This window comes from Artemia sp. Qi Xiang Cuo, chromosome 20, assembly GCF_049724085.1.
Source record: "Artemia sp. Qi Xiang Cuo chromosome 20, ASM4972408v1, whole genome shotgun sequence".
NCBI classification, from domain to species: domain Eukaryota; kingdom Metazoa; phylum Arthropoda; class Branchiopoda; order Anostraca; family Artemiidae; genus Artemia; species Artemia sp. Qi Xiang Cuo.
Window position 1 is genome coordinate 12,225,932 of NC_142813.1, and position 20,569 is coordinate 12,246,500.

Genomic DNA, 20,569 nt, shown 5'->3' on the forward strand with positions numbered 1-20,569 from the left:
CGAGTTTAAGACCTATTTTATTTATTTTTTTATTTTGGTATAACTGTGTTACTGAATCAAACAGTTCGTGGTAACGAACTGCAAGTAAGGAGCAACCCGGCTCAATAGTAACCGAAACTTTAAAAACGGAATTTTGATGCCGATAGATATATCAGAAGAATCGAATTTTTATGTGGATTTTAAATATATAAGTTTCATCAAGTTTAGTCCCATCAAAAGTTACGAGCCTGAGAATATTTGCCTTATTTTCGAAAAAAGGGGGAAACCTCCCCTAAAAATCATAGAATCTTAATGGAAATCACACCATCAGTCAGGGTATCAGAAAAACCTTACTGTAGAGGTTTCAAGCTCCTATCCGCAAAAATGTGAAAACACAAAAATGTGAAATTTTGTATTTTTGCCAGAAGAAAGATCACGGATGCATGTTTATTTGGTTTTTTTTCTTCCCCAGGAGTGATCGTATCAACTCAGTGGTCCTAGAATATTACGAGACGGCTCATTTGAAATTAAAAGTTGTAGTACCCTTTTTAAGTGACCAAAAAATTGGAGGGTAACTAGGCTCCCTCCCACGCTCATTTTTTCCCAAAGTCATCCAATCAAAAATTTGAAATAACCATTTTGTTCAGCATTTTCGAAAGATCTAATAATTATGTCTTTGAGGATGAATTAACCCCCCACAGACCCAGGGGAAAGACTGCAAGCTATGAACTTTGCCAATTGTTTAAATATAGTATTGGTTATTGGGAAGTATACAGACGTTTTCAGGGGGGGGGGATGATCTTTTCTGTTGGTGGGGAGGGGGAGGGGTTTGGGGAGAGAAGGTTACGTGATAGTATCTTTCCATGGAGGAATTTCTCATGGGGAAAGGGAATTTTCCATGAAGGGGACGTCAGACTTCCCAGTATTATTTAAAAACGTTCAGAAATTAAATAAAAACCAAGTCTTTTCAACTGAAAGTAAGGAGCAACATTAAAACTTAAAACGAACAGAAAATATTGCGTATATAAAGGGGATTTCACCCCCTCATCAATACCTCGCTTTTTACGCTAAGTTTTTTTTAGTACTTTCAAAAGAGCTATTTATTCTAATTAAACCCTTTGTGATTCTGGGGTCCTTCTTAAAGAATTGGAACAAAGTTCTAACTTTAGCGTAAAAAACTCAATAATTTTCATCATAGTAAAAATTAATGATTCGTTTATCAGCATAATTTTTGAGTTAGCAGGTAAAAGTTACACTTAATAATAACTGCAATAACTGTCTTTCAAGATCCCACACTATTTAGACTAAATTCCTTAATTGGTCATTCTCTCTTCAAATTAAACTAGAATAAACTTGACACGAAGGTGTTAATTACGAACTGAATGGTCTTATAATGCTTATTAATGATACTGTAAATATTACAAGAATGAAAATTAAACTTAATGTACTCGACGGATATCTTGCTATTAGGATCTTTACAAAGAAGAGCGAAGCCCAAATGAGAGTAACGATCCCCCCTCCCCTCGAGAGTAAGGAAAACTGGCGAAGAATCTAAAAATCCAAAAACTGAAGATGAGTCAGAGAGAAAAGCTGAAGATGAACTCGGTTCTTAACGTTATCCGGGTTGCAGCGGTAGCAGTAACCTATTAAGAGACGATCACGTCCCATACTAAAAAAAAAAAAAAAAAAAAAAAAAAAAAAAAAAGCCAATAATTCAAAAAAGCGTCAGATCGAACTACAAAGTACACCATTAGAACCGTCTTGTCTGAAAACCTTATAAAGGAAACTTACAGCCTCTTGGCATTGAACAACAACGAAAATCCATTGACTTGAAAAACATAGAAACTGCTCATTATGTGATATTAATTAAAAAGACTTTTTCCACAAAATAAATTTTCCAAAGAAAAGTAAAGAACTCCATTAAACCAAAAATGAGCAAAAATGAAATCAAATAATCTACCAAGCGTGAAACTACCACAAATCAGCATTGATAATGAACGGAAACTAAAAACGAGTATAAATTACAGTAAACCATCTAGTCAAACTGAACACACGCTAAAATTAGCCTGAGTAGGATTTAAAACCCCTTTGTCTTCTTGACAATAGAACATAATTTGTGGTTTACTGAAAAATATAACTGTTTTTGCTTTTATAACTTTAATAAATTAAATAATATTAACATTTTGATTACTAAATATCAGTATATGTATATTAAACTGACAATGCATATTCATTTGTATTTTTCAGTAAAGTGCAAATTATGTTCTGGCTTGGGGGGAAGCTAATTGTCCTTCGATCACTTTTGACTTTTTGAAAGTGAGCTAGAACTTTCAATTTTCAATCAAATGAGCCCTATCTGAAGTTTATACGAGTATCCCTTCTATAAGAACCATATATGCCCCCAGCGTATAACTTACAACGCCTGTCCCCAGGCCCTGGGGGTTTGTGTCAACCCCGGAGTTTTAATATCTAATGTTTGAACTATTTTTAACAAAATGGTCATTTCAACATTTTTATCGAATTGGTTTGAGGAAAAAGTCGTGAGGGGATGGGCTAGTTGCCCTCCGATCTCTTTTGACTCTGGAAAAATAAACTAGAACTTCTAATTTCCAAACAAATAAGCCCTCTCTGAAGTTTATACACGCATCCCATCTATAAAAACCATATTTGCTCCCAGGGCATAACTTACAACACCTACCCCCGGGCCCTGGGGTTTTGTCGACACCGGATTTTTTGTTATCTAACCTTTGAACTATTTCAACAAAATGTTCATCTCAAAAATTCTATCGGATGGGTTTGGGGATAAAGGCGTTTAGAGGGGAGGGGCTAGTTGCCCCGCGATTACTTTAGACGCTTAAAAATTAAACTAGAACTTTCAATTTCTAATCAAATGAACCCTCTTGGAAGCTTATACGAGTATCCTTTCCATAAGAAACATATATGCCCTCAGGGCATAACTTATAACGCCTGTCCCCGGGCCCTGGGGGGTTGTGTCGACAGAGAAAATTTTGTTATTTGACGCTTGAACGATTTTTAACAAAATAGCTATCTCAAAATATTTACCTGATACATTTGAAGGGAAAAGGGCGTTGGGTTGGAGGCTAGCTGCCCTCCGATCATATTTGAATTTTGAAAAGTGAACTACGACTTTCAATTTCCAATCAAATGAGCCCTCTTTGAAGTTTATACGAGCATCCCTTCCTTAAGAACCATATATGGCCTCAGGACATAACTTACAACGCCTGCCCCTGGGTCCTAGTTGGTTGTCTCGACGTCGGAGTTTTGTTATCTGACCTTTGAACTATTTTTAACAAAATGGCTATCTCAAAATTTTCATTTGATGAATTTGGGATAAAAGGGTGTGGGGTGGGGGGCTACTTACCCTCCCATCTCTTTTGACTCTGAAAAATTGAACTAGATCTTTTAATTTCCAATCAAATGAGCCTTCCTGAAGTTTATACGAGCATCCCTTCTATAGGAACAAGGACATAAATTACAACGACTGCCCCCGGACCCTGGGGGCTGTATCGACACTGGAGTTTTTGTTATCATACTTGAACTATTATTTAAAAAATGTCCGTCTCAAAAATTTTATCTGATGCATTTGGGGAAAATGGGCGGGGGGGGGGGGTTATGTAAGGAGAGGTCGTATAAACTTCAGAAGTGGCTCATTTGATTTGAAACTGAAAGTTCTAGTTACCTTTTTATGAGTCACGGCATCTATCCCCCCCCCCCCTCACCACGCACACACACATACACTCTTTTTTTCCAAATGCATCCGATCAAAATTTTGTGATTGCTAGTTTGCTTGAAGTAGTCCAACGATCAGATAACAAAAGATTGGGGGTCAACGTAACCCCCCACCCCCAGAGCCCGGGGGAAGGGCTGTAAATTATGCTGTAAGGGGAAAAATAATGTTTTAATGGAAGAGGTGGTCGTATAAGCTTTGGAGGGGGTTCAAATGACACACCCCCTAGAGTTAAATCTGATCCCCTAATATCCTCACATTTGCAGCGCAAATGGGAGGATAGCTCTATATAGCCTACTGCTTGTGAGTAGTTATTTTTTATGAAAAGTTATTTTAGTTTTTTGTAATTAATTTTTTTCTGTTACTAAGTTTTAGACAATAGAAAACTAAAGGAAATAAAAGCAATAAGGTTTGGATGTTTTATTGTTTTTTTTAGTTGTGCATTAAGATTAGTGAAAACAGGGCCACCATGGGAAGGTTGTGCACTGCCAGTCCCGCCCACCCCTTAGCATTAAACCCGACCCCCTAATATCCTCCCACAGCGCAAATGTAAGGGTAGCTCTATATACTGCTTGTGAATGGTTATTTCTTTATTAAGTTTTTGACAATAGAAAAATGAAGGTCATAAAGGCAATAATGATTCGATGTTTTATTATTTTTTTAATTGTGCATTAAGACTAGTAAAAACAGGGCCGCCATTGGAATGTTGTGCACAGCCACACCCACCCGCCGCTTCGAATTAACCCCCCCCCTCGCCTGTTCTTTTTCACCCAAATTTATCGTATCAAAATTTTGAAATAGCCATTTTGTTTAAAACAGTCCAAAATTCAAATTACTATAACTTAAGAGTTAATAAATCCTCCATGGCCCCCGGAGCAAAGATTGTAATTTATGTAAGTTGCCTAGTATTAGAATATAAAAGGTCATTGTGGAAAGGGCGGTCGTATTAATTTTGGAAGGGGCTTATTTGATCTGAAATTGAAACTTCTAGTTCTTTTTTAAGAGTCAAAAGGAATCAATGGGCAACTAGCTGACGCTCCAATTTTTCAAAGGGCATCCGGTCAAAACTTTGAGATTGCCATTTTGTTCAAAAAAACTCAAAGGCCAAATAACTATGCTTCCAGGGTTGAACCCCCCACCCAACCCCGGGGAAATGGCTCTCAGTTACGGAACTTTATTATTGTTACTTTTATACTTTGTTTACTTTCATACTTGAATTTAGTGATTTATCTGTAAACTTGGATTTACAGCGCAAGGACTGTAAGTTAATCAAGCTTTTTATTGTTACTTCATTACTTCGTTTACTTTGATGCTATCTTTACTTTTTTTTTTTTTTTTAATTTGTTATTGTTTCTTTTATAGTAGTTTTGATACTTCGATGAACATTTGATGTTGAAAAAAAGTATGATTTTGTAATAAGCAATTTTTTAAAAATTTGAAACTTTTTGCAATCAAAAACAAACAAAAATTAATTTAAAAAAAATTCCGAAAAAGAAATTTTTCAAAGAAAAGTAAAGGGGGTTTTAAAATTAAGATCAGCAGATACAAATAAATGTTAAAATTCAAACTCAAGATGACCAAAAATTACTATTAAAGAATAAACGAAACCCAAAACGAACAGAAATTAAATAAACAATCATAGCAAAAAAAAAAAAAACATACAAGTAATAATATAAATGAATAAATAAAACATAAAGCGATTAATGCTTAAATCGAATATGCAAGTCAAGCTTAAAACGAAGAAAAATATCTGATATTGAAGTATAAATGAAATCCAAAACAAACAGAAATTAAATTAACAATCAATGCAAACAAACATACAATAGATACTAATTTAAATGCATAAATAAATCTTGAAACGAGTGAAACTTAAATTGAATATGGAAATCAAGCTTGAAAGGAACGAAATCACTGCAAACAAGAGTTTGGGCATGGCCTCCTTCTCTCACTGTAAAAGTCTAAAACCTACTGCGTCATTGGCGCTTTACTGAAAACTAAATGTGCCTTGAACAGTCTTGGAAAGTGTAAACAAAATCAAATTGAATATTGGATATTGATATTAATTGTTGTAAGATCAGTCACTTCAAGATTTTATTTCACTGCAATTTTGTTTTCATTTTCAATGCTGTAAGAACTGGAGAAGAAAATATTTGTAGTATAATTCATTTTCAGTGAAGCCCCAATGACACACTAAGCTTTAGGTTTTTACAATTAAGGAAAGGGGCAGTACCCAAACTCTGTTTTGCAGTGGAACTATATTCTTCTTGAACAATCTTAGAAAGAACTAATAAATTAAACTGAATATCTGATGTATAATGATATTAATTGCTGAAAGCTCATCAATTCAAAAATTTACTGTAATTTTAATGTAAGTACAACAAAAATATTTGTAATATAATTCGGGTTTTGGGTTTCATTTTTACTTCAATAGTAAAATATGTTTCTTCATTTTAAGCTTGATTTGCATAATCAATTTAAACATTACTCGCTTTAAGATTTATTTATTCATTTATATTGTTACTTGTATTTTTTTTTTCAAGGATTGTTTATTGAATTTCTATTCGTTTTGGGTTTCATTTATTCTTTAATAGTAATTTCTGGTCATTTTGAGTTTGAATTTTAACAGGTATTTGTACCTGCTGATCTTAAAAATGGCCTTTACTTTTCTTTGAAAAACTTCTTTTTCGGAAAGTTTTTTAAAATCAATTTTGGATAAAATGGTTATCTCAAATTTTTAATAGATACATTCCGGGAAAATACGACGTGTGTGTGTGTGTGTGGAGGGGGAGGGTAGCTACTGTCTGATTATTTTGACTCGTAAAAGGGCACTAGAACTTCTGATTAGCAATCCAATAAGCCCCCTCCAAAGCCTATACGACTACCCTTTTCATAAAAACCTTATATGCCCCCAGGACATAAATTTAAAACCCTTGCCCTGAGGACGGTGGTAGGTTGTCATCCTCAAAGACATAATTTCCGGACCTTTCAATAACGCTGAACAAAATGGCTGTCTCAAAATTTTTACTGGATTTGTTTGGGAAAATGACGGGCGTGGGAGTGGGTTGGTTGCCTTCCAATCGCTTTCGACTATTAAAAATGGCACTAGCCCCTTCAATTTTCAAAAGAATGAGCCCTTTTCAAGGTTTCTACGACAATTCCTCCTATACAAAGTGCCCTGGTCTAACCCCCCCCCCCCCCACAAAAAAAAATATTACATTGTGCCGACATAGTTCTTTACTTAGGCAGCGCTATTGCGCTGCCTATGATGATTTCTAAAGTCTATCTAGCTCTTTTTTTTGCTAGAGATACCAACAAGATTTAGCTCGCTTTTTTCTCTTGGTCTTGGACACTTCGTTTAGAAGCTTGTTCTTTTGTCTTGCTCTCGACATAGTCTTAGTACTTTGACCAAGCTGACCTAGTCAAAGTCAACAACTCTTTGGGAATAGGAAACCTTTTGAGTTTGCCTCCATAAGCGTTCAATTTGTCAATTACGCACAGCTTCACATTCAGGACTGTTTCTGACATGGGGGTGGGGGTAACCATCCTCCCTCCCTCTTGCGCTTTTTCCCCCAAATAAATCCGACTAAGATTTTGAAATTACCACTTTGTTCTAAATAGTGCTAAATTCAAATAACTATAACTTAAGAATTTAGAAAAAAAATGTTCAGTACGTAAGCACTGCCATGCGATTATGTCAACGCAGCTTTTACAGGATTCGACAAAAGCATATATTTTTGCCCATCAAAAGCATCCGTCTTAGAGAAGATTTGATGCCAGCAATGGTTGCCACGCGATGGCGTTGGCTCTATTGAGTTCTTGGCTTGCAGCAATATCTACTCACTTCTAACATCGTCGACACTTACTCTTACTGGGATCTCTCGAGCAAGCACAGCTATATAAGATAGACTTCTAGCTCTTTTCCTTTCCGTGGGATCCAGGCACCTAAGCGCTTCGACATGGCTATTAGAAGAGATGGAGTACTTATTGATCAAGTGTTTGGCAGCTGCCTTGAAATGTCTTCGCGCCCTTTGACGGATCTCTTGTCTTTCTGCCAAGGTGAGTTTCTGAGCATCTAAAACAAGCTCAACCTGCTCACCTAGAATAGTGTCCTGCAAATAGCTGTCCAAGTTCTCAAGCAAACTGGTAGAAATTTCATCAGCAGAAACTAGAATGTCAGGTTTCAGAAGTCTCACCAAAACAGTGAAAAGTATGTTTTTCAGGTCAGCGTGAGGAGCATGCACAAAGGGTTCACTTTTCTGAAATGCTGTTGTGAATTTCTTAAAAAGCTCAAACTGTGAATACACAAATTCGAGTTCTGCAAGCATATATTTTCTTTTTAGGTAGCTTACAATGTTGAGGTACTTTACTAACGATGCGACATTCTTCAAATGTTTCTTTGATGGCCTGTAATGCCAAAAATACTTCAAGAGTGCCGGCCGTTGATCAATTGCTTGGTATATAGTAGAACGCAAAGTCAGCTGTCTTGTTGAGACGTGCTGAATGAAACTATTGTATGGGGCACCTTTCTTTTTCTGGCATTCTCGAAAATCCTCGTATCATGCGGGACAGTCAAAGAAAAAATGTCTTCAGATGACTACAAGTATCTCTCAATCTGTGGAGTAATTTACCAAATTTATTTCCATTTCCCACCAAATTTCCAAAATTTACTATGGAATTCGTGTAGGCTCAAAGGGTCTTAACCTGCAGGCTTTCTTTTATCAAATCCCCAATGCTACTGGCCTAATACTGCAACATACTGCACCATTCGTCCCCATACTGCATACACTGCAATGTCAAAATTTAAACCATCAACCCTTTCCTATTGGCATTTATTGTGCTAATGCCTCTACACTTCAATGAGTACAGGCATTATTGTGCTATGCCTGTAATGCACACATTTATTGTGCTATGCCTAAATAGCACACATTTATTGTGCTATGCCTGTAATGCCTGTACCCTTCAAAATAAAGTCTTTAAGTACTTCAAACACCATTGCCTACCTCCATCAGCTAAAAGCCTGGCTGACCACAGCCATGCAAAGAGTATTGGATTCGAAATATACTCCTGGATTATCCAGTTCAGGGAATCAAAGAAACTACTACAAGATTTATAAATTGCAGCGCCATGTGAGTGCAACACACCTCATATAAAGCTAGAGAAGGAATAGTCTTGACTGAAAAGCCCGTAATTTCTAACAGAAGAAGAAAACAGCTTTCAGCAAAGCTTCTAAAAGCTTTCTAGCAGAACAAGAAAACAGCTTTCTGGAAAGAATGATATTCATATTCAAAGAAAAAGCACTGTACAGCTTAATGTAAGAACAGTTAAGCATCACTGTCAAGGCAAAACCTGTGTAACGCGAATAATTTTACCATCTAACTTAAACTTTAATGAATAGATAGCCTAACTACTATAATAGATAAAACAGATAGCCTAATTCCAGAATCACTAATTAATCTAACTAGTGATTTAAATGACGGTAAATCTATTTGAGGGCTTTAATCTTAAATCCCCTTTGACTAAATAATAATAACATAGTCAACGTTGATCCCCCAGATTCAAGATGAATTATGATGATTGACTAAGTATTCTCACCAATTTCTACCAAAAACAATTTAAATTTGTCTCAATAAATCATACTTTATCTCTATATACTTCTTTTGTTGTGCATCCAATATTTAAGATATTAAGCTTTGTGTAACAGCCTGCATTAAAAATGTTATTACATATTTTATACAATTGAAAGAAATTAGACAGCCAAAAAACTATCCTATTTCCTTCTTCTTAGAATTATTTGCTCCTTGATTCGGTTCTATAATAGTCTAAGGTATTCGATCAATACTTTATTTCCTTCCCTCTTTACTCCCTTCTCCTTATTTACTTCTTTCTCTTTGTCCTACCTCCACAGCTCCTCAAAAATTGTTTATATATATATATATATATATATATATATATATATATATATATATATATATATATATATATATATATATATATATATATATATATATATATATATATATATATATATATATATATATATATATATATTCTAAATATAAACTTTAGCACTTACGATATAAATAGAAAGTTTTTTATCTTGATTTTATATACTGCTCAGTATATCTTTTGTGTACTTACTAAAACTTTCCCGAAAATTCTCCTAGGAGGGAGGGGGAGGTGACAGTTCTTTAGGGCAGTTTTGTTCAATTTTTAAACAACTTACAACCACATTATTTTTTAGAGAAATTCCCACTTAAATCGGTTAATTCCTAAAAATAAATTAATAATGTTTCCTCCTTTCCCCAGGCTAATCAACATCGTAAGAACAGTGGAACCATAGAGGCATGGGAAACTTAGATATAACTACCCCTAGGGATAATACCTCCAAAGTCGATCCAGACAATACTCAGGGCAAAGCGTTCGTTCTGATCACCCGAGAGGTTGGAATTGATCTTTGTATTGATCTTGAGCTTTTCCCAAAGAATAAAAGTTACTTGAAAGAAAACAAAACAGAATCTTAAAAAAGACTTACACAACTTGATCAAGTCTCAAAACCATTTTTTAACCTCAATAAAAAAGTGGGCTTTTTAATCTACATTAAATTTACAAAAAAAATCAACTCATTTCTACAGATTTACATCTGTAATTATAGTGACTAAGAGAGCAATAGCAAAAAAGGATTTAGAAAGAAAATATAATAGTTAGAATTAGAAAGAATAGAATTAGGATTTAGAAAGAATATAGAAGCAATTAGAATTAGAGAAGAAAGAATTAGAAGCAAAAAACTTACAGGAGAAAGTGCAAGCCTAAGAGCTAGAACCAGTAATGGACCCCCTAATAAATATATAAAACTCCCCAGTCTTAACGTGCACTATTGTTACATTACTACCGAATAATGCGGTTATTATCTAAAAACAGCTGTCAATATCACTAGCGCACAAAATCATATTTTTTCATTCACATAAATATAAACAAAAATTCTTTCTAGCACAGGTAGAAACATGTATGCTTGCGGGGGCAGAATAAACTTATGTGTTTTTCAAAAACCTGATTATTTTAGCTGCTGGCGGCAAGTGGGCTTAGAGCAGAGCCAAGAACCCCCCCCCTCCTCGAAATCTAACAATGTATTGTCGAAACTTAAGAAAGAGGTTTATACAAGAGGTTTTAAGAGGTTTATGTAAATAATATTTTGTCACTCTGAACCATAACATGGAGAATATAGCAGTGTCCCAGGATTCACCTGCAACGAATCCCAATGTTTGATATAAAAAAAAAGATAATAAATAATAATGTATGCTTAAAATGCTTTTTGAGATAATATTTAGTATATATATACTTACTCCAACTCGAAGATCTCAAGCTCAGGATTGAAATTTCAAAGTTTTAGGAAAAATCGCGCGGCAGTCTGCTCTAAACTTGGGAGTCAAGAACACCTGCCACGGTTACACAGAATCACCCATATACAACACCTCAAATGAGCACCCAAAACTTAAAAACCAAGATCATCGTGTGACAGGGCTGATACCAAGGCCTGTTACACGGAAAGGAAACGAAGGGTTACAGAAATTCGTGCTCCCCCCCGAAATTTTGGCCAAATTTGTACAAAAGTAACAAAAATACATGTAGACAAATTTCTGTATCGTTTTGTAAAGTATTTTTTGGTAATCCAAATCTGAGGGGGGGGGGTATCCACCCTATGATCAGAATTCCTGGATAAGGCCCTGGCCACTATATTCAAAATTGACGGATAACATTAATAGTTTTGATTAATACCGTAATCAGCACATCTGGTCTAACAGCAGGTATTTCAGCAGCACATAAATGTCTATCTTCTTGACGAGAAAAATCGCCAGTGTACAAGATCTGCAAGAAAAAAAAGCAGTTAACGTTTTTAAATTCCTTTAATTGCAAAAAAAAAAATTCATAAGACTTCAGTTTCGACATTACTTGCATATAAAGAATGTCGATTAGCTGTGCTTACACAGAATAAAAGTAGGCTATGCAAAACCACAAAGAAAAATAAAGAGCAAAATAATTACTAAAAAATCAGAGATTTTTTAGTAATTAAAATTGCACTTACCTACTAAAATAAAGGGCGTTATTCATAAGCTGGCTATCAAAATCGGCTTAGTTTTCGACTTAAAATTCATGACTAGCGCAAATCAGCCAGTCCGATTTTCATAACAAATGGCTAGACCTGGAAAACGAATCCAGGCTCCGTCCAGGTCAGGCCAGCTGATGGTTTTAGTAGCAAAATCAAACTATTACACGTACACCTTTAAAATGGCTAAAAAATTTACTACTCCCTTAATTTTGTGAATCAAGAACTTCACGAAATGAGTAGTACTTTTGAAAACATTATGGAATGATAGTTGAGCCAAAATGCTGGTTTCAGCTTAATAATAATACAAAATTGTTTTTAACCCAGTATAAACAAAGTGGACTAATAAATTAAAAAAAAAATGAAAAAAAATTAATTAATTAACTAAAATTAACAAACTATAACATATAATTAACTATTTATATAATAGTTAATAAGTTAATTATATATAATTAACTATTATTAATTAATTAACTATAACAAAAACTCGGACAACTCTTCGTGTAACAGGGCCAATTTTAACGTTATATATGGAGTATTAAAATATTGGTTCCAGTTTATTGAGATAATTTGATTAAGACAGACGAAGCGAGGTCCAACTTCAAATAACTGGCTTTTTTCAATCAATATTCACAAGCCCGTCTTACAAGCCAGCTTCGTTTTTTTGCTGGATATCTGCAACTGGCAGTTAAGATATCTGCAACTGGATATCTGCAACTGGATTTTGCTGGATATCTGCAACTGGATTTTGCTGGATATCTGCAACTGGATATCTGCAACTGGATATCTGCAACTGGATTTTGCTGGATATCTGCAACTGGATATCTGCAACTGGATTTTGCTGGATATCTGCAACTGGCAGTTTTTGCCGTTAAGCTTTTCCCTCCTTATGAAACACACGCTACTACTACAAGTTTATAGTTGCAATGTTATATACTTACACTGTTGAATTCATTAGAACCAGATCTATACCTTCACAAAGCTAGAATTATAATATGCTTAGACATTTTTTTAGAGAAAGATTTAGATTTATATGAATAATAGAAATAGTTTCCTGATTTCCCTTTTTTTTCTGCCTATTTTCAACATATTTCTTAATATAAAATAAATTTAAAAAAAAAAAAATTCCGGTGCCTGTGCAAAGCTAAATAACAGAAAAATAACATACCAAAACTTATGAGCATCATGGCTTCGAAGTCTTGCGTTTAAATACTAAAACCGTAAAATTGCAGACACAACTCGCTTAATTAACACCCTGACACCAGAAATTTCACTCATAAACATAGCAGCACCAAGAAAATGTCCGGCATTATAAGCTCTGAACCTGATACTACCTACGTCATTCTCTTCAATAAGGTCTAATGTCTCTATTTTCAGCATCGATACTTCCAAGTTAACCTCAGTACATAGAGTCACTCAATGACATTTAATTTTGTGCAATATAATTATGACAATTTTTGTCTTGCGTTTAAATTCCAAAAAAGTCAGACTGTAGAAATAGCTCTCTTAATTAATACCTTGACACCAGCAATTTCAATCATAAACATGGCTGCTCCAAGAACATGTCCGGCATGATAAGCTCTGAACCTGATACCTCCTACGTCTTTTTCTTCGTGAAAGTCTAATGTTTCAATTTTGAGCATCGATGCTTCCAAGTCGGCCTCTGTATATAGATTTTGCTCTGTTGAAATGTTGCTAAAAAAGATATTATATTAAAAGGAAGTCGATCATATTTAAAACGAAGATTATTTGTAATAAAAAACGCAAGCGGCCATGTCTAAAGACTTAAATCTAATATCAATCTAGTTGAAGACTGAAGAACTATTTTAGCAATGTTCTCACACTAATATATTTCAATAATTATTATAATTTTGTTATGAAAAATGTATAAATATAAAGCGTCATGATTGACAAAATGATTTTGTTAGGAAGTGGAGGATCCAAAAGATAAAGTTTATTTCCTGGAAATTAGGGGTTGTTTGTTACTACCCGGGCTGTTTTGTTTTTTTTTTAAGAAAAACATGAGGTTTAAGCTCAGATCAACCCATACTGAAAATCATTAGCTCATGATAATTTCTCTTCAATGATTATAAACAGCATTAGGATTTAAAAGTAAGGAGGCCATACATGAGGGAAATCTTTCCTGTTTTAACAGGGGCTTAATAGGAAAAAAAGGGAATAGTAGCGTTAGTGCCAGTGGAGCACTAAAAAGCATAGCCCGAAAAGTTTAAACCAAACTTGAATTTAAATTTTCTAAGCTGAAGGTGTAAGTTAGTTTCAATCCAACCTAAAATTTTATGAAAATCGGTAGATTTCCAGGATTTTAAACAATTTGTATTGATTATAAAATAGTTAGAACTAGTTTAGTATGCCAAACATACCAGATATAAAGCTATCTCTCTTTGTGTTAGAGAGTAACCAGACTCTAAATCGATTTTTCAGAGCTGGCGTGTGGCAATAGACATATCATAAGTGTTTAGACTGTGAAATTTAATTTAAAAATATCTGCGAGCAAAACTTTTGGATAAAATAAAAATATTTATAAATAACATTATTTACCATTGTATTTAGACCCCAATTTTAATATATTAAAATATATTTCTATTAGTTTAGGCATAATATCATAATACTAAAAGTCACACAACGTCCACGCTATTTTGGGATAAAAGCACAATGCTGAAAACCGATGCAACGGCTGTATTCTTAAATTCATAGTTCAATTTGACTAAGAAGTCGCTATTCACCTGATCAAAAGATACATTTAAATGTTTCTTGTGCGTTTTTAATATATCTGATGTCATTTAATATAGAAATTTTTCTTGATATAACAAGAACCGTTACAAAATACAACCAAGGGTGTAAAGAGGGATGTTTTGAATAGATTGGGATGGAGGAGGAGCATGCGTAGCATGGCAGTCCTCTTTACAACCTGGGAGGGTGTAAATAGGGATGCTTTAAATAGATTGGGATGAAGGAGGAGCGTGCGTAGCTGCGCTAGCCTCAGGTAACTTGGTGCTACAGTGGGTTGTTAATAGTAGTAGTAGTAAATAGAGTAGTAGGTTGTTAAAGTAGTAGTAGCAGTATTAGACCCGGTACAAAACATGTTTAGTTGGAAGTTGTGTTTATTTGAATTAGAAGTTTTTTTCTATCGACCAATTGTTAACTAGCAGAGCTTCCAAAGTATTTTCATCAAAACAAACGCGCCAGCTGACAGTTCTAAGAAACATATTAATAGGGCACGATTAAAAAAAAGGATCTTATTTCTACTTCCGTTTCTTTTCAAGCTTAGTATATGTTTTTTTGGATAATAGCATGCTGTATCGATAACTGTAACAAGCTGTAACAAATAATAATAAAAAAAAAGCTCTAAAGATCAATGTTCGTCCGAAGAAACAAATTCGAAACGTCGTCTTTAAAGGGACTTGCTTCTTAATCCAAAAAGGTTTGTTCAGACGGAGAAAACAGCCCAAGCTGAAGAAACACGAGCTTGGATTTCGACGATAGTAGTACCATAAGCATCCATCAGAGAGTCTAGGTATTAGAATAAGTCGGATCTTTAATGGTATCTCCATACAACAGGACGGGTAATCTCTAAAACCGCTTGTCCTGATGTTTTTGTTCGCCTATACGGGGGCTGACACATTTGCCCTTACTGGATGGATCATCAAGCAAGGACTACCCCTCTTGGACGGAATTGGCTTGAAACTGATTTTATTGAAATTGGAAAAGAGGAGTATTTCCTAGCGTTTTACCTTTGAGGAGTACTTTGAGGAGTAAGAGGAGTACTTTTGACCAGCATTAGCCTCTTAGTAGCCAACTTTAACTCTTCAATAGCATTCTTCCTTCTTCGTTCCGTTGATTCTGACGTACGCAGCCGAAACGTGGAACATTATGGAGAGTAAGAGCATCAAATCCTGGGCTTTGAAAATGCACGTCTCCAAGGAATCCTGAATATACACTGGACAGATCGAGTCTCAAGCGTTTAGATCCAATAAATAACCAGCCGCCTCCTACTACAAACATCATCTGCCAACGTCGATGGCTACATCTAGGACATGTCTCGAGAATGGGGGATCTTAGAGCTCCCAATGCAATCTTCCAGTAGCAATCTCTGGGATAAGGAAGTAGGGGTCGTCCCAAGAACACCCTACGGCGCAGACACCAGACAGATCTTCGTTCCCTTGACGCGCTCTGGAACCCGAGTGGGAAGATGTGCTGGAAACAGCAGAATATCGCGAAGACTGGAGACTCCTTGTTGATATCCTAGGCGCCTCTGGAGGCAGAGAAGGATAAAAAGTCAAAGGTAAGTTCGGATTGGTTTATTGAGTAAAGCCTGCTAAGCTATCCTGTCTCTGCAACTTGTAGGGACACAACAAAAGAATTTGAAAACTGCATACAATCTAACAATCATGGATTAGCTATCAATGCATGCAGTATAGAAACTCGTCATCCTGCTTTGCTGCTATCAGTTTTTGTTCGCTACAACGATTCGACATGTTGGAGAAATTTTTGTATTGGAATAAAAAAAATTTTATCCCATAATTATTTGCTAGCTTACTGAAACCCATTTGTTAGTAAAATTGTCAGCTAACAGTTATTTTTAGGACAGTTAGAAAAATGACTTGTATGCGGGCTAGCATGTCTTGACCCAATGCTGAGCTAAACCCTTAAAATAGCTAAAAGAGGTTCCACATGTAATTATCATTCCACTGCCTAAAATTTCACACAAATTTTATTTTCCTCTTTTATTTAACTTACACAGAACTTATTTCATTCAAGCCAATTCCTATTGCACTCAAAGCAAAGATTCCACATCGAAACGAATTACGGAATATATAATTATAGTAACGGAACGAAAAGTTTGTCTCTATATATTGTTCAATATCTCCATCTCCATATATATAGTTCCATATCTCCACATATTGTCCACATTCTAGTAGAATAAAATGTACAGGTCATCTGCTCTATTGTAGACAGATTCGATATATTGCTTCTAATTCTACTATGTAAATGATACCGTTGACTTAACAAAATTACACCGCAGAATTAGTAGCACTTCTGCATGTTTTACTACCTGACTTGGTGTAAAAGCACTTTGGATACTCCCATTATAGGCATTATGTATGTATATAAAAGCCAACATTCTTTTTTAGCCCATTATCCTTTCTTGCTGGAACCCGCTAGATGTCGCTGATGAATTTTCCTTTGAAGAACTAATGGATTATACAGTCTAATTAGTCTTTCCACCAAAATAGTCACGCATATCTTTCCTTCTCTTTCACTTACATAGAATTTATTTAAGTCCTTTTACATTCAAATCTATGATTAAATTTATTAATTTTGGCTTTTATAATTCTCCGTATTTCTTCTTACTGGAAGCCACTAGATATCTGATGAATTCTCTGGGAGACCTAACGTAATATGCAATTCAATTACTTCAAATAGGTCTTACACCAAAATAGTCTACTCGAGAATTTAAAACTGAAGAGAGATAATTATTTATAAATTAATAAAATTATTAAATGTTATTAATATTTATTGATGGGTAAACATAATTAAATGAATTATAATAATCATTAAAATATTATAATAAAAATATTTATTTTGATGCAATTTCCATGTCTAAATGAAAGTTCAAAAATTTGAAAATTCTTGATTTTGGTCTGGAAACGGCGCGACTCCAACAAAAACAATATGCAAGCGGTGCTTATCTCGTCTTGGGTCAATTTAAGAAAAATGTTTCAAAGGAGTGTTTTATTTACATGCTATTCCAACCTATGTTCAAACTTGCCGAGCTTTGATATAATCCAACAAAACCAGACGATTAGTCTGGTTCAGTTTCTATGTAAGTAGAGACTGTTTTTTTGGTGTCAGGGACTGGTGCCTACTTAATTTTCTAATGATTGTAATTCTTGATGATTATGATGAAATGACACTAATCCCACCTATGTTCAAACTTACCTGACTTTGATGTAATCTGACAAGAGCCATCTATAAACAGCTTTGGTGGCATGAGTCATGAAACATCGGCCTTTGAATGAAGTTTTAGCAAAAAACCAAGGTAAGGCACCACTATGATCCAAATGAAAGCTAAAAAAACAAGAAAAGAATAAAAGGAGATAATCACAATCAATCAATCAACTTCTTTTATTCAGTGAATACAGAAGAAATTAAAAAACCCGTGAAAAATTTTACCCCCAGAAGCAAGCTGTGCAGGGAAAATTAAATAAAAGAAATTCCGTTATTTAAAAAAAAATCTGGATAAAGAGAAAGAAACGAACAAAGATAAAGAGAAGAAGAATAGATATAGATTTGCAACAACAAAAATAAAGATTTTTAGCACTAAAAAAAACCAACAACTTATCAATGTTATAATTATCTGAATTAAAACCAAATTTGGAAACCTAAACAGCAAACAAACCCTCCATCCCAATAAGAAGCCCAAAAAGCTACAAAATAGGTAAATCACGTGGAAAAATGTAAAATGATCTCAATAATTCATGGGAGGGGGGAGGTTCAGACTAAAAAAAAACGCAACGAAAAGACATAAATCCCCTCCCCCCCTCCCATTCATCTGACGGACCTCACAGTAGAAGTTAGAATATTTGGGCCTCAAAATAAAAATTTTCAAGCTGTTAGATGGTAAAGTAAAGATTTTATTTAAAAATCAAATGTACAGATATTAGCCCTAGTTTTGGCTTTTTTTTATTTTACTAACAGCTATTTACTTGCACATAGAATTTTTTATAGGCATGAAAGATAAGATAAAACCATTTTTAATACCAAATACTCTATTCAAAACTATTTCTATGAGTGAAAAAAGAATATATAAAATGAATAAAACCAAACCTATTAGCAGAGGGCCGTGAGTTTATGAGTATGGCAAACACATTTTAGTTTGACAAAAAAAACAAAACCTCCCGAATAATTCAATTTGGCAAATATTTACTCCAATTCTTCAGTTGAAATATTAGTCTTTTATATCAATGCTCTTGTTGTTCCTGTGCTTTAAGTAATGAGACTGATCAAATAAATTTAGAGCTAAGAAAAACACACTTCGCGACACTGATTGATTCTGACTGATCTGACTTATTTCCTTAAAAAACCTTCCATCCCCTCCCACTAAAGATCGGACCTTTGTGGGCTAATCGTTGTAATAACACTGTGCAATATAAAACTGAGTAAACACTCTCCTGTCTATAATGTCCCACTGAATTGTTTCCTTGAATTGGGCATGTAAATTCCGATTTGGGAACCGAGCTTTTCAAGCATCACACCCTTAAACAGACTATACGATTATAAAGCAAAATTTTGGTTAAGTTAAAATTTGTACCAAACAGTAGCTAGATTCAATTTTCGACGGTGTAAATTTGAATTAAATTTAAGATCAAGTTTACATTAAATTTAAAGCCGTGGAAATTAACCCAAACGAGCGTTAAGACACATTTCTTCAAGTTTTAATTTGCAAAAGGATATGATAGTGATCATAGAAAAAAGCAAAAAAAAAAAAAAATTACGCAGCGCCTTTCGAATTACGCAGCCGAAAGTCGAATGCATAAATCAGCTCTCCTCTCTGAAAAATTGTGGAAAGCCGATTCCGATGGACTGTTTCTTGGAAAATTTCTGAGCAAAAAAAAATATATATTCTATTATTGCTTGGGCAATGTTTAGTTGAGAAACTTGTTTCCCATTTGAACTCTCTGTGGATTTTTGTCAAAATTTGAAACTGGTCAAAATTATTTGAAGATTTTGCTCAGGAATTTTACTCAAAGTTTAGACAAAAGAACTGTAAAGACCTCCTCTTATTGATTAAATGTTAAAGATTTTGTTAAATATATAAATTTTGTTAAAGATTTTGTTAAATATATAGATTTTGTTAAAGATTTTGTTAAAGATTTTGTTAAATATATAGATTTTGTTAAAGATTTTGTTAAATATATAGATTTTGTTAAAGATTTTGTTAAAGATTTTGTTAAATATATAGATTTTGTTAAAGATTTTGTTAAATATATAGATTTTGTTAAAGATTTTGTTAAAGATTTTGTTAAATATATAGATTTTGTTAAATATATATATAATTTTGTTAAATATATAACAAATAATACTTCAAGGCCTTTTGTATCTTAGAGTGTTTGAAAATTTTATATTTATTTTGAATCAACTTGAGTTTTGAATCAATTTGAATATTTTGAATCAATTCATGTTCCATTTCAACCTAATTACGTTGCTGCTGAGCTGGCAAAATCTGTTCTATTTAATTATTTATTAACAATTTTCAGAGAAAAAATTTCTTTAATCATGCCAGCACCCATCAGCAGAAAGTTTTATTGGTAAAAAAAAACCTTCCTCCACCCTATAGGTGCGAATTTTTTCACTTGAATTAGCATGTATCAGTACATGCAGGAATGCAGCGAAGTGTGCAACTGATACCATTAAATAGAACACAAAGACAGGGCCGGATCTAGGAAAATATAGGGGGCAAGAGGGACATGCGGTAAAACAAGCTTAAATTGTAATATTTTTGGGCAAAGAATGTAAAATTTATAGTATTGATGGTGGTAGGGGGCAACAAAGTCTACATTACATTTCTTTCAAAGTCTACAAAGTCTACATAGAAAAAGTCTGGAAAGCCGATTCCGATGGACTGTTTCTTGGAAAATTTCTGAACAAAAACAAAAAGAATATTCTATTAATGCTTGGGCAATAATAGACAGCCGATTCTCCTGTCTATAATGTCCCAC

General features: G+C 34.2%; 1 protein-coding gene across 1 annotated transcript in view; it reads right to left on the reverse strand.

The window, feature by feature from the left end:
* Positions 1 to 20,569, reverse strand: part of Cpsf73 (cleavage and polyadenylation specificity factor 73) — a 108,464-nt gene that overhangs the window by 43,982 nt on the left and 43,913 nt on the right. The window contains 3 exon segments of the mRNA XM_089106159.1: positions 11,501 to 11,590; positions 13,346 to 13,523; positions 17,790 to 17,918. Of these exon segments, the coding sequence (XP_088962285.1) occupies positions 11,501 to 11,590; positions 13,346 to 13,523; positions 17,790 to 17,918 (397 nt within the window).